The sequence below is a fragment of the Sebastes umbrosus genome, chromosome 10, assembly GCF_015220745.1.
Source record: "Sebastes umbrosus isolate fSebUmb1 chromosome 10, fSebUmb1.pri, whole genome shotgun sequence".
Classification (NCBI taxonomy): Eukaryota; Metazoa; Chordata; class Actinopteri; order Perciformes; family Sebastidae; genus Sebastes; species Sebastes umbrosus.
The window spans coordinates 15,255,980-15,275,818 of NC_051278.1; the positions used below are offsets into that span (position 1 = coordinate 15,255,980).

The 19,839-nt window shown below is 43.6% G+C and overlaps 1 protein-coding gene across 2 annotated transcripts; it reads left to right on the forward strand.

The window, feature by feature from the left end:
• Positions 1 to 5,223: 5,223 nt before the first annotated feature.
• On the forward strand, positions 5,224 to 19,798 carry ism1 (isthmin 1). 2 transcript variants are annotated; one of them, XM_037783403.1, is made up of 6 exons: positions 5,224 to 6,160; positions 13,981 to 14,199; positions 15,032 to 15,299; positions 17,519 to 17,662; positions 17,771 to 17,860; positions 18,380 to 19,798. In XM_037783403.1, the coding sequence occupies exons 1-6, from the start codon at positions 6,017 to 6,019 to the stop codon at positions 18,895 to 18,897; spliced, it is 1,383 nt and encodes a 460-aa protein (XP_037639331.1). In that variant the 5' UTR covers positions 5,224 to 6,016; the 3' UTR covers positions 18,898 to 19,798. The 2 variants fall into 2 exon arrangements, with proteins under 2 accessions (XP_037639331.1, XP_037639332.1); XM_037783404.1 differs by having other exon boundaries at positions 13,984 to 14,199.
• The last annotated feature ends 41 nt before the right edge of the window (positions 19,799 to 19,839 follow it).

The window sequence follows — 19,839 nt, forward strand, 5'->3', positions numbered from 1 at the left end:
GATGACGAAGATGCCTTTGTTGTGTTCCAAAGTGAACTGTTTTTATAAAACTTTCCTCAGCGTAACACCACTTTCATCTCCAAGGCGAATGATAACCTTCCTGTAAATAATAGATCATGCAGCAATTACTTAACAACTGAGTTAAATCCCAACAACCCCCGCGCAGAATAAAAGAGGAGTTATGGCTTGTTCTGTGGCGAGACTGCTCATATTCACCGAGTCTTAACAGCTTAATTGTTGATGTTTTAAAGACCCGCTGTTCTCTTTCACACACAGACTGCGTAAGAGTTGTGAAGGTAAGCATGCCGAGTATGCAGCACCTGAGCCAACAGAAACCTAACCTAGCAATTAGCTCTCAACTCTAAATTCTCGTGGTATGGGGTAATCATTTGATTAACACAGGAAGGATTATAGATGGATGATAAATGTGTTTTCACAATGTGTCAGATTGGGTCTAGTCGACACTTGTTTGCCCTCGGGACGTAACTGTGTTTGTGTTTTTTTCCTCCCCATAAACAACATAGTGATGACGCTTGACAAGATGGATGGGAAAAAAAACAGGATGAACTACAAACATAGACTTGGTAGGAAATAAAAGTTTTAAAAGTTAAAGAAGAAAAATCTATGGTTCATACTAGATCGTTTAGTTCTGCAAATGAATATTCACATCTGGATTCTATAGCCAGAAACGATAGAAAACAGTTTGTTAAATCTCAAATTATGTGACGTCATCCCAGTGCACTGCTCCATAAAGATCTGGAGGAGATGGGAAAAGGTGGCCTCAAATGATGCATTGAAGTCCTCGGGATGTCTGCTACTAATTTGTGTTTACTTTCACCTTTAGTCTAAATGTGAACATTGTGTAATCCATTGCAGGTTTAGAGCAGAAGACAGATGTGCGCACAGAGAAACTCTTGAGAAAGCTTGAGTTCATTCTCAGACATGTACTCAGTGTGCGTCACAGACATGGAGTGCTCAAATACTAAGCTCCGCTGTGATTATGCAGAGAGGCAAACTAACTTGCTGAGATTCACCAGCAACAGTTTTTGTACAGATGCACAGCAGAAAGAGTGCTTGTTCAGGGAATTTCATATATTTGAGAATGAAATTACGTTTGAAGAAGATCATATTGTTGGCTTTTTTTTGTACTGCTTTTTGCTTTAGTCAGTATTCAGGCTAAACATGTAAACAAACCGGATCAAATGACTTCAGGAAGACAAATTTGTATGGTTAAGCTGATGGAAGCCTTATATTACCCTGAAAATAAGTGTGTCATTGTTATTTATTTGGAAAGGAAAGCACAAAGTGGTTATCAGCAGACACAAAACTGACCATTTTGGTCAAATATATCTTTATCTGTACAGACCCTTCATATTATAACAATCATGTCGGCAGTTAACTTGTGTCATCATCATCATTGTCTTTTAATGGTCTTATTGATAAACTTTTTATATAGACGAATATAAAAAAAAAAAAAAAAAAAGAAACATCCATAGAGCCTTTAGAAAGGTACCAAATAAAACTGGCTTTTCCTGAAAATAAAAATATGATGATTGTGAATTAATCATTTTAAAACGTTTTGGCGGGTCCTAAATTAATGTTTTGTTTATCTCTATGGAAGATATCTGATGTTTGGTTCCTACTTCTAACAAGGCTTGTGAGCCAATAGTAAAACAACGCTGGTATCACGTGGTATCTCTGGGTCGAAATTAGTGTGGAAAAAATGTGGATACATGGCTGAGATTGACGGTAAGTGCTTGGCAACGACTTGTTGTGAAGTAAAAGCAATGGAACGGGGGAGGGAGAATGTTATTGATATTATCAATAGCACCTTTTAAGAAATAATAATTTCTTCATCATCACACTTTGTATGGACTATCTACTCCAGAAGTGTGAATTTCTAACTAGCCTGTGAGGCAAAGTGACAGAGTATGGTAATCCACATTGACTGTCAGGGGAAGGTGGGAAGCACGTGTTGCCAAACTTCCCTCGAGTCACTTCTAACTCCCCTCAGCTCCAGCAGAAGTGGCGAATGGTCTGCGCTGGCATTCAAAACATCTGTGCGGCCTGACTACTGGTGGCAGGGCCCCAGAGACCTGCCTGCACCAGCCTCTTTTGAACTGCAGATCCAAATACACTGCACTTATTGGAATGGCATGTAGCTGCTATTCTGAAGGGGGGATCCTCTGCTACGCCTTTGATGTCCACCACTGTGTCCAAAGCCGGCAAGCCAGTCTCTCTGCTCTCTGTTTCCCATTTAGACAAGAGATTTTTCTATTCTGGAAAGGGATTTTTAAAGTGAAGCAGACAAAGAACAGATTTGCATGGTTTAGACAGCTATGCTGTGCCTGGAGTTAGTAGGACTGTAACTGAAGACTGCTGTGTACTGGGAACCACTTGTTAACGGAGAGCATAATGAAGTAGGCCAGGGTGGTGTTTCATTGAGATGATTGGGAGCATTTTCTTGTATATTTTACAATAATTTGATCTCATCGGATATTTGTGAGATAATTAGGGCAGCTTGATTCAGGGTATCATTCATCAAAGTTGTTAAATTACTCCATCTTCATCACTATCTGCTGCCAGTCAGGCACTCAGACCAGATTTAATCAGTGTGCTTTCTGGCACACATGGGCATCAGATGGGCACATTGGAGTTATATCTCGGCTGAAGTAAATTTGCACAGACTTCTCATTAGGACTCATGACACCCAGAGCTGCAAAATCAAATTAATGATGACCCTTTGTGGGTTTTCTTTGCCCTGTATTCAACACATTCAGATGTGGGAAAAGTACTCAGAACCTTTACTTCAGCAAAAGTACCTTAATGTAAAAAATATTCTGTTACAAGTAAAAGACCTGCATTCAAAATCTTACTCGAGTAAAAGTACGAAAGTATTAGAATCAAAATATACTCAAAGTATCAAAAAGTAAAAGTACTTATTATTATTATGCCCATTTCAGAATAATATATATAATTGGATTATGATGATTGATGCAATAATATCACATTATTGAAGCCAGTTATGGTGTGGCAAATATGTAATACTTAATTGCAGTTTAATCTACAGTAATATATCATAATTTATTCTTTGATTCAGATTTTTTTTTTTTTTTACAAAAAATAGATCTGTAAAGTTACTATCAAATAAATGTAGTGCAGTGAAAGTAAATTGTACTTAAATGGACTGTTTGTAACTTTTTACACGTATAAATCTACCAGGTCGGTTTCCTGTGTCTTGTGAAGTGACGGGGCTCCGCAGCGAGAAACGTTATCGTCTCTGACTGGGTGCCGGTGTCTCCCTGCGGGCGCAGTCGGAGATGATAACATTTCTTTTCCTGCTTCAGCCCCGGAGGCTGAAGCTGCTGTCGCTGCTAACAAGCATTTCTGAAAGTTACAAACAGTCCCTTTAAGTACAGTACTTGAGTAAATATATTTAGTCAGTTGGTATAGATTATGTATTGATATACGTTTGTTTATTTTAATGTAAATATGCTACAGTAGTAGTGCTACAGTAGTAGTAGTATTTTGGGCTGTATTTGGCTCTGCTGCTGTCCCATTGTCCTGGTCCTGTTATGCTTTTACCCGCATTTGGTCACAACAAGGATTATGCATTACGCACAACCAAATAACCAATATGTGTTTATATGGTTTTATGCGAGCTGTTGTGACACCGACAAATAACCCAAGACACTAAATGAGATCCTGTTAGTCATCGTCAGTAACCTTATTGTTCCACTTTGTGCCCAAACTCAATGTGTTACGACTTCAAAGGTGACAAACGCCATTAGATGCTTGGCCGTCTCCTTTGCCTCGGGGCTCAGTGAGCTAACTGACAGCCATGATGCTGCAGCAGCATGGTGCACAATGTGACACAGCGACCTGTCCTTTGAAGAGGACAATAAAATGTCTCACAAGGGGCTAATCACATTATGCACCATTTGTCTCGCTTAAGTGAAGTGTTGCAGCACCTTCCGTAGTAGGAGAGCGTTTTAATCAAAGACTGGAGACTGAGGCTGCTGCTGCTGCTGCACACATGTCAACAAACAGCAGAGGCAGACCTCCTGTAAAGCGCCTCCAGGTGTCTTCTTCCTCTCTGCGCTGCGACGCGCCTGTGACGCGCCTGTGTGCCCGGTGCGCCTCCAGGGACCACCAAGGTTACTTGAGGTTGTTTCTAGGAGTGGAGTGGACCACAGGACCATTTTTTCAGTGTGAAAAGACTTTAAAAAAATGAACAGATTATGGCCGTGAAGTGATATTAAACCAAGAATACATTCAACTTGATTAAAAAAAAACACATGCCATATCACTGGAAAGCCTAGGATGTCCTCTTTACAATACACCAGGGGTTGATAGAGTAAGTCAAAAGAGTAAAAGGATATGCATGTGGACAAAAGGTCCACTACAGAGGACACATGTCAATGGGCTGGGTCTCAGGAGGATATACTTTTGGGGTGTTTCACACCTGAACTTCCTTCCACAAGAATATCGAGTGTTAAAGGGACTGTTTGTAACTTTTTAAGCGTATAAATCTACCAGGTCGGGATCCCATGCGTGCTTGCGTGTGGCCGGAGTCACTGCTCCTCTGCCTGCTTGCCTTCATTCACACATCGCGCGCGTTCTTACTGTCTCGCTCCACCTCTAGACAAGCATGCGCGCTCACTCCACACTGCAGAGGAGTTAGTTTAGCTCTGAGAATATCTAGTGAATGTACAGTGGACGTTTGTGCAGAAATAAATGCTGCAACTCCTCCAGACCAACAGAGGTTTTCCGTGTCTTGTGAAGTGACGGGGCGTTATCGTCTACGACCGGGTGCCGGGAGGCAATAACGTTTCTCTTCCTGCTTCAGCCCTGGCACCGACCCGCTTTTCCTGCTTCAGCCCCGGAGGCTGAAGCAGGAAAAGCCAACACTAGGATCAGCAGTGATTCACGGAGAGACCTCCGTCTGGTCAGCTTACATTACTGCCAAGCAGGTGAAATATAGAGTGATATTGTGGTTTCAGCTGACGTTTGTCGCCTCACTGTTTTGAGCGACGCTCGATCATGTCTATTTACAGGTGTCGCTGTTAACAAGCAACTCTGAAAGTTAGAACCAGTCCCTTTAAACCTGTCCGGACAGCAGTTTGAGGAGGACTTGTGGAAAGGGAGGAAAGAGTTAACCAGGGGGGAGGTCTCCTGCTGCAGGGGCGGAGAGTATAAAACCACCTCCAGAGAGCAGCAGCACCAGCGTGTGTTTCACTGAGCTCTGGTTTCATGTGCTTTGACTTGTTTCCTCCAACAGGACTCGTTATAAGACGCACAGTGTCTTCATTTATTTGGGCTCACAATCTGCAGCAGAATGGATGAATACTGTTTTTGAGGAAGAAGACAGAAACTCCATCGTGAAGTCTCTCAACTGGGAAGATATATATATTTTGTTTTTTTAAACTACCTGTACTCATTTTTCTCCAAAAGGTATAGTCTCATAGTCGCATGATGTGTTGGATGGAGCAGCATGTGGACAAAACAAGAGATGCGTAAAGCGGCTGAAGTAGTGGAAGTGGAGGAGAAGTGAAGTGTGAGGCTGAGAAATGTGGCTGCAAGTTTCACTGAGCTGAGCTGTGCTGAGCTGGAGGTTTTGACGAGGACGCAACAAGAGGAGGAGGAAAGGGTTAATGCTGCACGCTGGAGCAGCTCTGCAGGCTTCAGTAGTAATCAGTGCATTAACTCATATCATAATTGGCTTAAATCAGACTATATGAGAGCAAAAACATTCATTTAGCACGCAAATTGCAAAGAAAACACTGGATCCAAACAAATCCCATCACTTTTTTTCCCAATTTATTCCACTGCTCCCATCCTCAGATCCTTTTCCCCTTCATTTTTTTTTGCAATTGTGATTCCCGAAGTGGCTCCGAAGTGGTGTTGCGGCTCCTCGTCCCCGGCGGATCCGGAGATTGGAGTCTGTGCACCGGCAGGAGGAGGAGGAGTCTCACCGCCGCCGGCTCCGAAGAGCGGCGGCCGCAGCGTCAAGAGGATGGTGCGACTGGCGGCGGAAGTGCTGCTGCTGCTGGGACTTCTCCTCCTCACACTGCACATCACGGTCCTGAGGAGCAGTCCACTGCCTCCACAGGGAAACACCACTCTCATCCTGGATGATCAGGACTCAGCACTGACAGAGGTGAGTTAGGAAATGTGGTAGTGGTGAGGTGCTTTCTTTAAAGGTCCCATATTGTAAAAAGTGAGATTTTCATGTCTTTTTATATTATAAAGCAGGTTTAAGTGCTATATAAACTACTGTTAAACTATCAAAACGCTCAATATACAGAGAAATACACACAGCCCGTATTCAGAAGTTGTGCGTTTGAAACAAACTGTCAGGATTTCTGCCCATTCGTGATGTCACAAATGTACAATATTTAGACCCTTTACGCAGATTTAAACGTAAACATCCTAAATGTGTCCCAGTTTATTCAATTCAATTTATTGTTATATAGCATCAAATCACAACAGAAGTTATCTCAAGACGCTTTATATATAGAGCGGGTATAAAGACCGTACACCATAGTTTAGAGACCCAACAAGATCCACCAAGCGACTGTGGCCAGGGAATTGATATCATTGGGTCGTCCTCAGACGGGCTTTCAAGCGGAGCTTCCAGCTATCTCAGTCCACCATACATCTGGCTAGCTCGCCAGCACTGTCCAGCATCTCTCCTCAGTACGTCCATGTGTGTTGGTGTGTGACGTCCCTGTGATCGATGCCCGTGCGTTGGTTCCCGCAGCACCAGCATGCTTGCTGGGAGTTCTTGATGTCTTTGAAAGTGACCGAGAAGTCTCATTCTCCAGGCTGCCACTTTGTCACTAAGCCTTGGTAGTGTATGTGAATGTCATCAGCTGACAGGAAGTAAACATGGACCCAAGCTGTTGTCTAGCAACGCAATTCTGTTGCAATTTCGGCGCAATTCCGTCGAAATGCGCTAAAACAGAGCGTTTCAGACACAGGGTCAATACAGGCATATTCAGGCTGACAGTATGAGGAAAATAATGTTTTTTTTTAACATTACAGCATGTAAACATGTTCTAGTAGAAACAAAAAATACAAGTATGAACCTGAAAATGAGCATGATATGGGACCTTTAAGGCACTTTGTATGACACGAGGGAGGCAGAGCTCTTACACCTCATAACAACAATAATGCACATTATAAAACATGTACAATTAACATTCAGAAATGTGCCACAACATCTTATATTATTATCCATGAAAATCCAAATTACTAACAGATAGATCAAACTAAACCTGCTTTATGTTGCACTATAAAAAAATATAATAATAAATAATCTGTGCAAGGTTGAAAGATGCCAATCTCATTTTCAACACAAGTACGAGTGTTGTTCATCTGATACTTGGTAGGCAGGGGAAAAAAGACTTCCCAAACTATCCCTTTAACAAAAAACAGAGTTAGGAAATCTAACTCACTTGTTAGTTGTACATGTTTTATAATGTGTATTATGTTTATTACATTAATTTCCTTAATTTATGTACAATATAATTGTTGTTATGAGGTGTAAGAGCTCTGTCTCCCCCGTGTCTCATACAAAGTGCCTTAAGAAATCTGTATTTATTTTCCTGTTAGTGGTGAGGTGAGATTTGTTTGGGAAAGGTGATATCTAAGGGGTCACAGATGGGTTTGATAAAATGCACATTTGAGCCGATGGCCCAGGTAAAATAAAGCCTTCAGTCCTTGTGAGGAACCTTGTGAGTCTTTGGGGGATTGTTGACATACACAGGGATGTAGTCTCCCTAGGGTGTCCCCCTGGGATGGCAGCAGAGGGATGGAAGATGAGGCAGGGTCAGAGGTCAGCCCCCTGAACCAGACACACCTCCCTATTATTGGGGGTTAAATGCTATAGCTGCAGGCACTTCTCTGTCATCATGGGCTCATCACTGTCACCCAAGCTCTCAGTTGATGAGGAAGAGGGTCAGAGCTGAACCCCTGAAGGTGGAACCCCATCACCACCACCACCCCTACCATGCAGCACACATGCCCCAAAGTTGTGTTTGGAGTAGAGTCTGGCATCACGGTGCCAGATTCAGATTAAGCTCCAAGTCCAACTTGATTTATTTGATCCTGCACTATAAGGCTACACATGAACAGATCATATATTAATGCTCAGTGTTGAGGGAAAGACAAGAAATATAATAATAATTTACATGTCTTTAGAAGCACATTAATTATTATTTAGCAACTAAATGAAATAACATAAGCTTTTGAAATCTTTTGACGTTGATGTAATCTGATCAAAATACCGTTTTTTTTTAATAACACCTTTTTGGGTCGTGGTCCAGTTCGTGCCTCAACAAAATTTCACGAGACACACATATGTCAACATGACACCACTTAAGACAGGTTTAACAGTTTAACTGCCCATTTTAACATCAGCATAAAGCACCCAGACTCCAGCACAGCCTCAAATCCTGACTGGAGGGTTAAGACAGGTCTGGGATCAACAGGCTTTTTTAGAGAGTGTTAAGCATCCTTCAGCTGCCTTTTGATGTATATTTAGCATTCTACTGTCATGTCCCAGTGATAAATGGGTATTTATGCCCACTGGAATGGTAGTCCCTTCATAAATTTGTTATTAGGGCTTGGGGGGGGGGAATGAATGGAAAGAATTTTTACTTCACCAGAGGGATGGTCATTTCTCTTATCTCCGCTATCACTGCCATCACTATGTATATATGCAACAGCCGGCCTGTGTTCGGTTGGATATTAGGCGCATGCAAAGCTGAAGAAATATTCCAGGAATTTATAGAATATTTGTCACACAGCCAAATGCTGGATTGGACGAACAGGATGAGGATCAGGAGGGAGCTTCTCCTGAGGAATTGCAGCAAAAAATACTAAACACATGCCACCCATTCCAACTCCTTTTGTCACTAGTCCAAATTTACATAGAGAGCTTCTGGCTTGTGATGAAAGAGCCCAACGTTGCCACTCATGCCCTGTGTTGAGAAAAGTGCTGAATGTTTTTTTTGCTCATGAATGCTCCGACTATGTGCGGATATGCTTCACTGGTCGGCCACTGAAGATAGTGATGTCATCTTTCGGCCAGGCTTGTCACGGCCCAGGGGGTGTTTTGTCATTCCAAGGTGTCATATTTAAAATGCCATTCACTGAAACACAAATGACAGAATGCGGCTCTATGCACCTGTAGTTGAGAGAGGAAATGCTTTGGTCCAAAGCACATTATCGTCACTGACCCAGGAAGGCAGATTCAGCCACTGTGGGCGATCAAAGTTAGTGTGATATTGTATTTAAAGGTCCCATATTATAAAAAAGTGAGATTTTCATGGCATTTCTTTAATTATAAAGCAGGTTTAAATGCTTTATAAATACTGTGAAACTATCGGAACGCTCAAATCACGGAGAAACACACACAGCCCGTAACCGGAAAATGTGCCTTTAAATGAGCTGTCAGGATTTCTGTAATTTTATGATGTCACAAATATACAATATTTAGACCATTTCATAGTTTTAAACATTGTAAACATTCTATTGTTTGTTCCATTGCAACATCAGCGCCCAGCAGCAAAGCTACACTTCTGCCATTTTGGACTGAAAGCGACTACCTGACGCCAGTAAAACATCCGCTTAAAAAGTGCCGTAAAAAAGTAAAACTAAATAATTTCTCTTCTATTGTCATATTCTACCGAAATGGCCTTTGTTGAACAATAAAATATTGTAAATATAATAAGCGTTTTCAGTCCAAAGTGCACCAGAGTTTTGTCTCTTTGCTTCTATACTGCCGTGTATGTGAATGACATCAGCTGGCAGGAAGTAAACATGGACCCAAGCTGTTGCCTAGTAACGCAATTCTGTTTCAATTCCGTTGAAATGCCCTAAAATGGAGCGTTTCAGACAGAGAGGGTAAATACAGGTATTTTCAGGCAGACATTAGGAAAATAAAGCATTTTTTGAACATTACAACATGTAAATATGTTCAAATAGAAACATAAAATACAAGCATAAACATGAAGATGGCCATGATATGGGACCTTTAAAAAACAGTATTTGTCAGCTAAGAACATATTGTCTATATTTGAGCTTATTTTTGTCTTTTATTTTCAAGAGGTCTTGTCTTAACGGATCACTTTTGAGCTCCTTAGTTTATAGCGTGTTTGATCCTGTAAATAAACACCTATGTAAGCCCAGTGTGAGGCGTGTGACAGGGGGAGGATAGCGTTCTCTTCCACCTACATAAGTGTAGTGCTGAAAAGCATCTGGCACAATGTGCACTGCCTTCATTTCCTGCCAGCCTCCCTGGGGGAAGGACCCCTGAGTTGCTCCCAATTGAAAATGGAGTCATGCCCCTTTAAGCAGCCCTCACAAAGTGAAAAAGGGGGAAGCGGGAAAAGAAGAGGAGCAACTGCGATGAGGGAGAGGGGGTGGCTTGTGTGTGCAAGTGTTCATTCATGGCTTTTGAGAGTGGGGGGTGACATCCTGGGAGGCCCCAGATGAACTGAGGAATAGTGTGTCACTTTTGATCTCCAAATTAAAGCCTCATTGAGGAGGAAGATCTGCGATAAGTGATAGAAGTGAATGGGGAACAGTGCTGATTTTTAACATTTAAATGAGTTACTCCTGTGCAACGTTACAGCCTGGGCCGTATTACAGAAAAATGAGAGAACCGCATGTTTTTCTCATTACGTTGTGTTAAAAAGCTCCACTGAGAGTCGCTTGGAAAAGACACAGAGAGGTGTTTATGTCGACATCATCGGGAATTTACGGACTTTACACAACTGATACACAACTGCAATTCCTTTCAGATGACTTATTCCCATGTTGTGCATTCTTTCCATTATTCTCAACTAATTCTCCTCAATTGTTCTGCTGAAATACTGATAGAGATAGAAAAAAAATCTGTAATTAGGGCGTATTAAATTTCATGGTTTGTCCTTCACACTGCTAAGCTCCCAGATGGAAATATAGATTTAGTGAAATCTCAGCGCTTATGGTGAAAAGCAGCTTAGATTTCCCTGTTTCTGCCCAAGTGACGGACTGTTTTCAGCAATACAATCTCACAACTCCCCTGTTTACAATTCAGCACACGGCTTTAATCAACGGCATTATATTTAAGGCTGATATTTCTCTATGTTTTGTTTTAAAACAGTCTGCATCTGTCCCGTTTGCAACAAAGAAAGTGAGACAATTAACTGTATGTCAGCACTGTGTATACGTTCCAGTGGCATCTAAGTTTGTTTGGTTTGACTGTTCAATATTGAGCTCTCGTATTCAAGTGTGTCTGATGTAGCTTCTGGACAAATAAAGGTGGAAAAGCAATACGGCATACGACAGCTAGTGATTGCAAATAATTTAAACATGAAACTGGCCTTTGGTGGTTACAGTAGTAGTAGTTAGGTAGCAAACTATCACCAATAGTCTTATTCCAACTTGCTGCACTTCTTCAATATTCTGTATATTTTTGTTTAAAAACACCTATAAGAAATCCTCCCACATGGCGCACTCTCACCGTAATCTGTGGCCTAAACAAAAATAAAATCGCTTAAAATGTGATAGAGTAGCACATCCCAGATTTCAAAATCAAGTAAGTTTCTTCAGAGCTCTAAAGAAGCCTCCATGCCGAAACGCATAAGCGTATGTTTTGATGTGAGCCAATTAAACAAGTGAAATGCTGGTATTTTGTCCTCCTTTATTTTGAAAAATCTGGGATGTGCTACCCTATCACATTTTTATGCTTATTGGACTTTGGGTCTAGTACTCCACCACGAATCCCATTGTTGAAGCGCAACCTCCTTTTCCAAAAACTTAAATCGCATTAGTGCTAAGCTATCAATATTTGCCCATAAACTGACAAGCAGGCTTCAGCTCTCTGGCCTCCCACACTGAGTGAAACATCATCACAAGTGTTTCCCCGGGATTAATCAGAATGCTTTTTAATTAGACTTTAAATAAAACAAATTTGTGTCAGGATTAGATTATCTGCCTGCCATGTGTAATACAGCATAAACATGACAGATAGGAGAGGATTAGACGGGATAATGAAGGATTAATCGTGACTGGGTTTCACCAACCAACAGTTTTCTGAAACATTTGCGGTGGCATCTGCTTTCTCTTAATAGACCAACTCATAGAGAAAGTCATAACTCAGTGACAGTTGTTTCTGTGTGTTAGTCAGTAGCCAGAACATTTTTGGATGACTTTCCTTAAATGACACAGTCGAATGATGGGAAATCAAAAGGACTTGTCTGTCTTCAGTGGCTATGAAATATGTGGTAGTTTAAGAGTTTTCTGGCAGCGGATTTAAAGGACCGTTTGTAGCATCAGTATCATGAAACAGAGCGTGGTGTTGTGTGGGCTGCAGTTAAATGCTAATAAAAAGATAATCCACTCAGAGGAGATCAACCACACCTGTTTACTTTATTTACAACTGTGTGTATGTATTTCCATTGTGATTGAACCTTTAAGTGGAGCTCAATTACAGCCACTGAGTGACTTCTGAAGCCTGCTAACTTGAAAGACGGGGTTATCACGTGGGCATCAAGTACTTGTGATAGAAGCAAAGAGGGTCCTGTGATGTTCGCATGAAGGGCTGGTAACTGATGCACTAACTATGTTGTTGAAATTACCTTTTTATCCACTGAGCTCTCAGCCATAATTGTTTGGTTATGGAAGACATTTGTGGTTTTAATTGGAATAATTTTTCCTCAAATTTGATGATTTTTTAACATGAACTCTCATAAAAAACTCATCATCTTATCTAAAGCCTCTCCCTATTCTTTGTGGCTACAGGCAAAACGCACAACCATCCGCTCTTCCTCCTCAAAATTATGGGCTTATAGTATAATCATTGTAATTATGGCCGTAGCTCACATGTAGATATGTGATGTGAAAGTTTAATTCTTTGAAATACGTCACATTATCCTATTAACTCCATCTGTGAATCTAGAATCGCTCCATCTAGTGAATTAAGAAAAGTAACGCTCTTAAGTCTTTCTGTGCAGCCGCTGTCCTCTTTGCGGTTGAATTCAAGTTACATGTACATTTATAATCCCTTCTCCCTCGCTGTGCAGCACCATTTGCAGCGTCTAGAGTGCACCTTGGCTGGACACAAACAGCTCCACTGGGGGCTTTTATGCCCGCCACAATGTGGCTGAGCTGACACTTTGTCTGTGACTGGCCACCGCAACCGTGCAGCACTGCTGCCATATTCTCAGGCCTCAGCCCGGCCACAAAAACACTAGGGAGGAAGAAATGGGACATGAAAAAAAGAAAACAGGGAACATGATTGATGGCTTTCTTTGATCTTATTTTCTGCCACCCCAGAACGGTTGATTGCCGACTACTTATGGCTGTCTGTCCAATTGAGGAATAATTGTTCCTTCTGTGCATACCTGACAGGGGACATATGTCCTCAACTGTCCTTTTGGCATGAATTTACAGCCCCTCCCCCCCGTCACAAGACCAAATGTTTTTCTGTTGTCAAGAAGTCAGATGTAATTATTTTGCAATGTTTGCTTAGGTTTCTCAGTATAGTCCCAGTGGAGGAAACCCATCAGTCTTACATGCTCTATTCTCCCAGCCAGCTAAAAATGTCCACATCATATAACTATGGTAAAGCAGCAGCATAGTCAGTTAAAAATGGAAAAGAATATACAGTTTAACTGTGACATTGGCTCTGAATGCAGGCTCTTAGACGGATTATATTTTGGTGGAAGCAGACAGAACTCTGTGATGTTTGTCTCACAGTGGTTCCTTCTTTCTGGGCTCCGAGGATTCGAGAGTCCACCGGATTTATGACAGAGGTCATGGCCACGTGAGCCTCTGTCAATATCAATCTAATGTTGCTGAGTGTGCACACTGCCAAGTGACAGGGCCCTTAGTCTTCATATTCACACACAAGGGAATCACATATAGTCTTATAATCTGAATGCACAAACAATAATAAATTCATATCATGTTCCTTTCTCCCCTCAGCAGAACAATATAAATGCAAAAAGCAGCTCCTCTGCCCAACTGGCTCCAGAAGACCGGAGGTCTGGTCCAGAACACCGGTTGGCCCACCGGCCCGCCACCCTCCCCTGGGCACAAGGCAGCAACGTACACCGGGACGGCCCCGGAGCTTTCCTCCTGGATCTGCACAACTTCCCCGACCTCTCCAAAGCCGACATCAATGGACAGAATCCCAACATACAGGTGACCGCATCATGTGTGTCTGTGCACCTGCTAGTGTGCTTTGATGCTTTCACTCACTTTGTAAGACATGGCTACTCAACCACACAGGACAGGAAGAGCAAACAGGAAGAAGGAGAATAGATTGGTGCACATCACTACCCCCTTTTTCCTCCCGCTTCCTCCTTCCCTCTCCCCTTGTCCCCCTTTTCACACTTCCTGAAGCTGAAGATAGACACTGAGGTCCATCATAATGACAGCTGAAAGGCACACGCTAACCAGCAAATGCCTCGCCGCTAACCCATGTGCAGGAAGATAGACGGCAGCTTATGTAAATGTGTGGCAAGCCCTTGCCCATAACTCCCTCAGCGGTGCAGATGGCCGAGTAACCGCTGCCATGTTTAAATCATTCTCCCGTCTAATCCAGCGAGGGGGTCTTTCCATTTTCTGAGAGCATCGCTGCTAAATCCGAGCACGAACAAAGTGTATTAACATCTCAAGATGTGGGAAGAGAGCGGAGCAACCAATTGAGCAAGGGCGTGAGGCTGTGGGAGAAGGGGGAGGAGGAGGAGGGTGTCTTTGATCCTGGGATTCATCTGGCTTTCATGGTCTGGAGGAGGCTGAGTAGCCCTTTGAACTTTGTGTTTAGGTGGAGAGAGCCTGAGAGGTGGGAGGGTGAGCGTGGGGCAGGGGTGGTGGTCCCCCTCATCTGGGAGGCACATGTGCTAGGACAGAAAGGGGGATGGGGTAATATTGTGTGTAGGGGTATCAGAAAGTGTCACCCGATCGACCCATTCTGTCCTGTTCTTTGATGAATCTGTATCGACTTTTAATCAATTTCTGTTCTGTAATACAGGTGACCATTGAAGTGGTGGACGGACTGGAGGGCCATGAGCCAGAGAAAGGCCTCCGGAAGGAGAGCAAACCCAACTGGGCTTCTCCTAACTGGAGAAACTGGTGGCCTCAGACGTCCTCATCCTCCGCTTCTTCCACCACTCATCAGACAGAGGAGCACGATCGCGCCTACGGGAGCAACAGCGAGGACAGCAACTTCCTCCGGCCGCCGGCAGACTGGGACAGGAGAGGAGGCGCCGGGGGAGGAAGCAAAGCGCAAACCGAATATGGTGAGAATGACAGCAGGGTGTGTTTGCGAGGAAATGAGTGCACATGGCAGAATATTTAGCTGGGTCCTTATTTGAGCACTGGTCTCCAGGGTTTTCCACAGATGGCCATAGTCTGATGTGGAATCTGTAATTTGCAGATATGCTGATTTAAGCTGTCACCATAATAAGTGCAGTCATCCCAGGCGAGCCTTTGGGAGCCCCTGATTGAAGCCTTTAACACTTTTTTATGAGACGGATTCCTCTGTGGTGCGGTGCTAGCTACGTGACACAGTTTAAACGCCTCGCTACATCAAAGTTCAGCAGCAGGGACGGGGCCACGCCATCCTCACAACACGCTCCAAAAGTAAACCCACTGATAAATCTGCCGTGGAAGAATTTACACTCGCTGTCATACAGTACGCGTCGGGCCCGTGTTGTAGCATGCCCAAGCCAACATGGTCGAACAGGAATGCGTATGCTGTGGAAAAATGTAATTTTATTCACTTGCACTACAGTGGTTAGGGAGATTTTATAATCTTTATCTGTCAAACCGTAGCCCATGTTTTATGTTTCTGGCTTATCACTGTGGTCAGCTCTCATTCAGCCTTGATTTCATGCCACACAATGGACACGAAAATATTTTCTCATAATTTCTGTCTTGGCTTTAAACATAATAATCATAACTGTGGACAGGCAGTAAGGGGTCATCCATCACAAGCCATTGGTATTGGTGTGGGCTGAGGGCAGGCTCCCTTTGGTGCCCCCATGTTGAACAAAACGCAGCAAAAGTGCCCTCTTGGATGTCCCTATGGTAGATAAAACATGATGAAGTGCACTCTAGGGTGCCCTTCCAGTAGAGAAAATATGATAAAGTGTCCTCTAGGGTGCCCTTCCAGTAGAGAAAACATGATAAAGTGCCGTCTAGGGTGCTCTTCCAGTAGAGAAAACGCAATGAAGTGCCCTCTAGGGTGCCCTTCCAGTAGAGAAAACACCATAAAGTGCCCTTTAGGGTGCCCTTCCAGTAGAGAAAACATGATAAAGTGCTGTCTAGGGTGCTCTTCCAGTAGAGAAAACGCAATGAAGTGCCCTCTAGGGTGCCCTTCCAGTAGAGAAAACACCATAAAGTGCCCTTTAGGGTGCCCTTCCAGTAGAGAAAACATGATAAAGTGTCCTCTAGGGTGCCCTTCCACTAGAGAAAATGCAATGAAGTGCCCTCTAGGGTGCCCTTCCAGTGGAGAGAGAGCAATAAAGTGCCTTCTAGGGTGGCGTTAAAATTGAGAAAACATGATGCAGTGCCATATAGGCTGCCCTACATGGTAGAAAACTTTCTGCGTGCTGGTGCCCCACCACGTGCACCTGGTGCCTTTTTTATTCCCCCCCCTGCCCCTCAGGCAGCCTGAGTCCGCCACTGAGGGCAGGTTATGATCAAGATTTCTGATTTCTGAGTTGTGTCTGAGCTGCCACCGGCTCTTTGGCCATAGTAGTAAGCTATGGAAGGGGGAAGGGAGCGACTCTATCTGGCTATCTGGCCTGTATTCATACAAAATGCTCATAATGAGGGGCAGATGGCAGCAAGGGGGCGGGGATGGGGGGTATAGGAAGGTTTGGACCCCAGCCAGAAATACTTCCATCCCAACATGCCCACATTAATTCTCCTCATTGATGGAGTACTGCTTTCAAGATGTGTCTGTGTGTGTGTGTTTGCGTGCGGTAGTGATGGTGGCGGTGGGGTGAGACGCTCGTAGAGCCTAGTGTAACTGTTTCCATTTATACCCATTATAGTGATCTGCTCAATGATAATTGGAGTTAAAGAGGATTTCTTGCCATTTCACTTCCTATTTCCAAAGCAATGAATCACAGATAGAGCAACTGAACGGTGTCCAGTGCCACTGTGCCAGGGATACACAGGCAGCGCAGGAAATTCCTATTTGTAAATTCCCTGCCGGATCCCCTGCAGCTTTGTCGGGAATTAGCAAAATGCTTCCCTTTTTCTTCACTAGCTGAGCACACATACTGCGCCCTATGCCATGTACAACATATGCATGTGTGTGTGTAGACAGGCTTGCGTGGTATCTGCTTTGAGGGCCAAAGTCAAAGAGAACTTTGAGCTCCCCCACTTCCCCTTTCATGTCCTCCCCCCACTTATTATTAGTGAGGCATACTAACAGGCCTGAGTAAGTTCAGCATGTGGCCTGCATCAGAGCTGAGGATCTCTCTCTCTCTCTTTCTCTCTGATCCAGACTATATGGACGGAGAGGGCGACTGGAGTAACTGGACAGCGTGCAGCGTCACCTGCGGTAACGGCAACCAGAAGAGAACCAGGTCATGTGGTTACGCCTGCACAGCCACCGAGTCCAGAACGTGCGATATGCCCAACTGCCCAGGTAAAGAGAGAAACAAATTCCACCGGTAAAAGATGGAGTTAATAGATATTTCAAAGTGCATGAGTTGATTTAGTGGTCTTTCATCTTTTGATCCACCTTTCTCTAAAGGTATTGAAGATGCCTTCAAGACAGCAGCTACTGAAGTGAGCCTGTTGGCTGGAACAGATGAGTTCAATGCCACGGAGCTCTTTGGTGTTGGTAAGATATTACTCTTGTCCTCTTCCAGACTATCCCTCGTTCAGATGTTCTTAGACAGTTCATCCATCTAGCAGCAGTGCTCCTGCACACACTTAGCATTCCTCATGCTCGGGGCTGCGCTCCATTACTGCGCAGAGATGAAAATGTGCAGACGGTCGGGCAGGAAGAGCACAGTATGCCGCTGCCCACTCTCTCTTTGTCCGTGTGTTCGTAATCAACCCGGAGAAAACACACCTTCGTGTTACACCTACTCACACTTTCATCCTCTAATGTTGGGAAGGAGATGTAGTTAAAGTAGAAAGTAGCGGTGAGCGCGGCTCCAAATCTTGAACAGTATCGGGTGCCCGGTAGTAGTAAGAACGGAAGAAACAAATCACCGGTACTCACAGATAAAGGGTCACGCTGGCGATGGCTTATAGCGTGAACGCGCTCGTCTATTTGCCCAGACTAAACTAAGAAAGACCGTTTACATGTGAGGGAAAGAGATGTAGCATTCAATAGTGTCTTCATTTCTTCCAGACACGGACAGCTGCGAGCGATGGATGAACTGCAAGAGCGACTTCCTGAAGAAGTACATGACCAAGGTGGCAAACGACCTTCCCAGCTGCCCTTGCTCCTACCCAACCGAGGTGGCGTACAGCACAGCGGACGTACACGACGCTCCCACGCGCCGAGATTTCCGTTGGAAAGACGCCAGCGGGCCAAAGGAGAAGCTGGAGATCTACAAGCCCACGGCCCGTTACTGCATCCGCTCCATGCTGACGCTGGAGTCCACCACGCTGGCGGCACAGCACTGCTGCTACGACGACAGCATGAAGCTCATCACTCGCGGCAAAGGGGCGGGCACGCCCAACCTCATCAGCACGGAGTTCTCGGCCGACCTGCACTACAAGGTGGACATCCTGCCCTGGATCATCTGCAAAGGAGACTGGAGCCGCTACAACCAGGCCAGGCCGCCAAACAACGGGCAGAAGTGTCCCGACGACCCTCAGGACGAGGACTACTACAAACAGGTTGAGGAAGCGAGGGAATTCTAGCCGGCTGTGGAGCGAAAGGAAAACATACACTGCGTAAATATTCAGCTAAACCTCAAAAATGGTGCTGAAACCATTTTTTTTTTTTTTAGATCAAATAACACAAGAACTTTTCGGCTCTGAGGAACAAGACTTACTGCTCTTTTGAAACAAGAGGAACAAAAAACCAACAGAGTCAGAACACTTATTTGCGCACAAGGAACTTTTTTGGACTTCACCAAAAACAGGCACAAAACTGATCTGTTTTTTTTTTTTTTACGTTTTTTTATAAAATATGCCTCTGAACGAAAATTTTGCCAGTCACCAATAACAACTCGTTCAGATCTGGTCACTAAAGGGAGAACTGTATTCTTAAAAAGGGAAAATTATTATTCTAGGAATATTTGTTTAGATTGTGTCCATGTTGGTCTCCATAGATTGTTTATGTTTGGTGAATCTGAGAGGCCTGCGGTAATAGGATAATGAGAGGAGGTAAGGCGGTGGGGCGGTTGGGCAGGGTTTTCTAATTTACTCCCGTTTTGCCATTCACAATATCCAGGTTCTCATGTAAGCTTGTGAGTTTATTTAGCATGCACATTTTTTTTTTTTTTTTACCATTAATTTACAACCGTGTCCCTTGTGTCTCTGAGGCAGACCTTTATTGTAAAAAGCCTGCATTATTTTTGTAAAGTATTTATTAAGTTGTAGCTGTGTCTGAGTTGGGTGTCTATGACTGTGGTTTCTGATTCACATGTGGCTGAATGCTAACTTGAGATTCCTCTCTAGCTCAAACTTTGGCATCAATGTGCGTATTCGTGTCTCAAGTTAGGATTAAACCGTAATAGAGCGTTAAAGAATGTGTGAATTCAACTGTATTGAAAGATTTTTGAGATATAAATCTATAAATAAATTTTTAAAAAGCCAATGAATGTGTTGCGAGAAAAACAATCTTTGCGTGTATGATCT

Excerpts from the sequence above, each read along its gene's own strand:
- ism1 (XM_037783403.1), top strand. The coding sequence starts at position 6,017 with ATGGTGCGACTGGCGGCGGAAGTGCTGCTGCTGCTGGGACTTCTCCTC. Across the intron at positions 6,161-13,980 it reads AGGACTCAGCACTGACAGAG|CAGAACAATATAAATGCAAA; the intron begins GTGAGTTAGGAA and ends TTCTCCCCTCAG. Across the intron at positions 14,200-15,031 it reads GACAGAATCCCAACATACAG|GTGACCATTGAAGTGGTGGA; the intron begins GTGACCGCATCA and ends TCTGTAATACAG.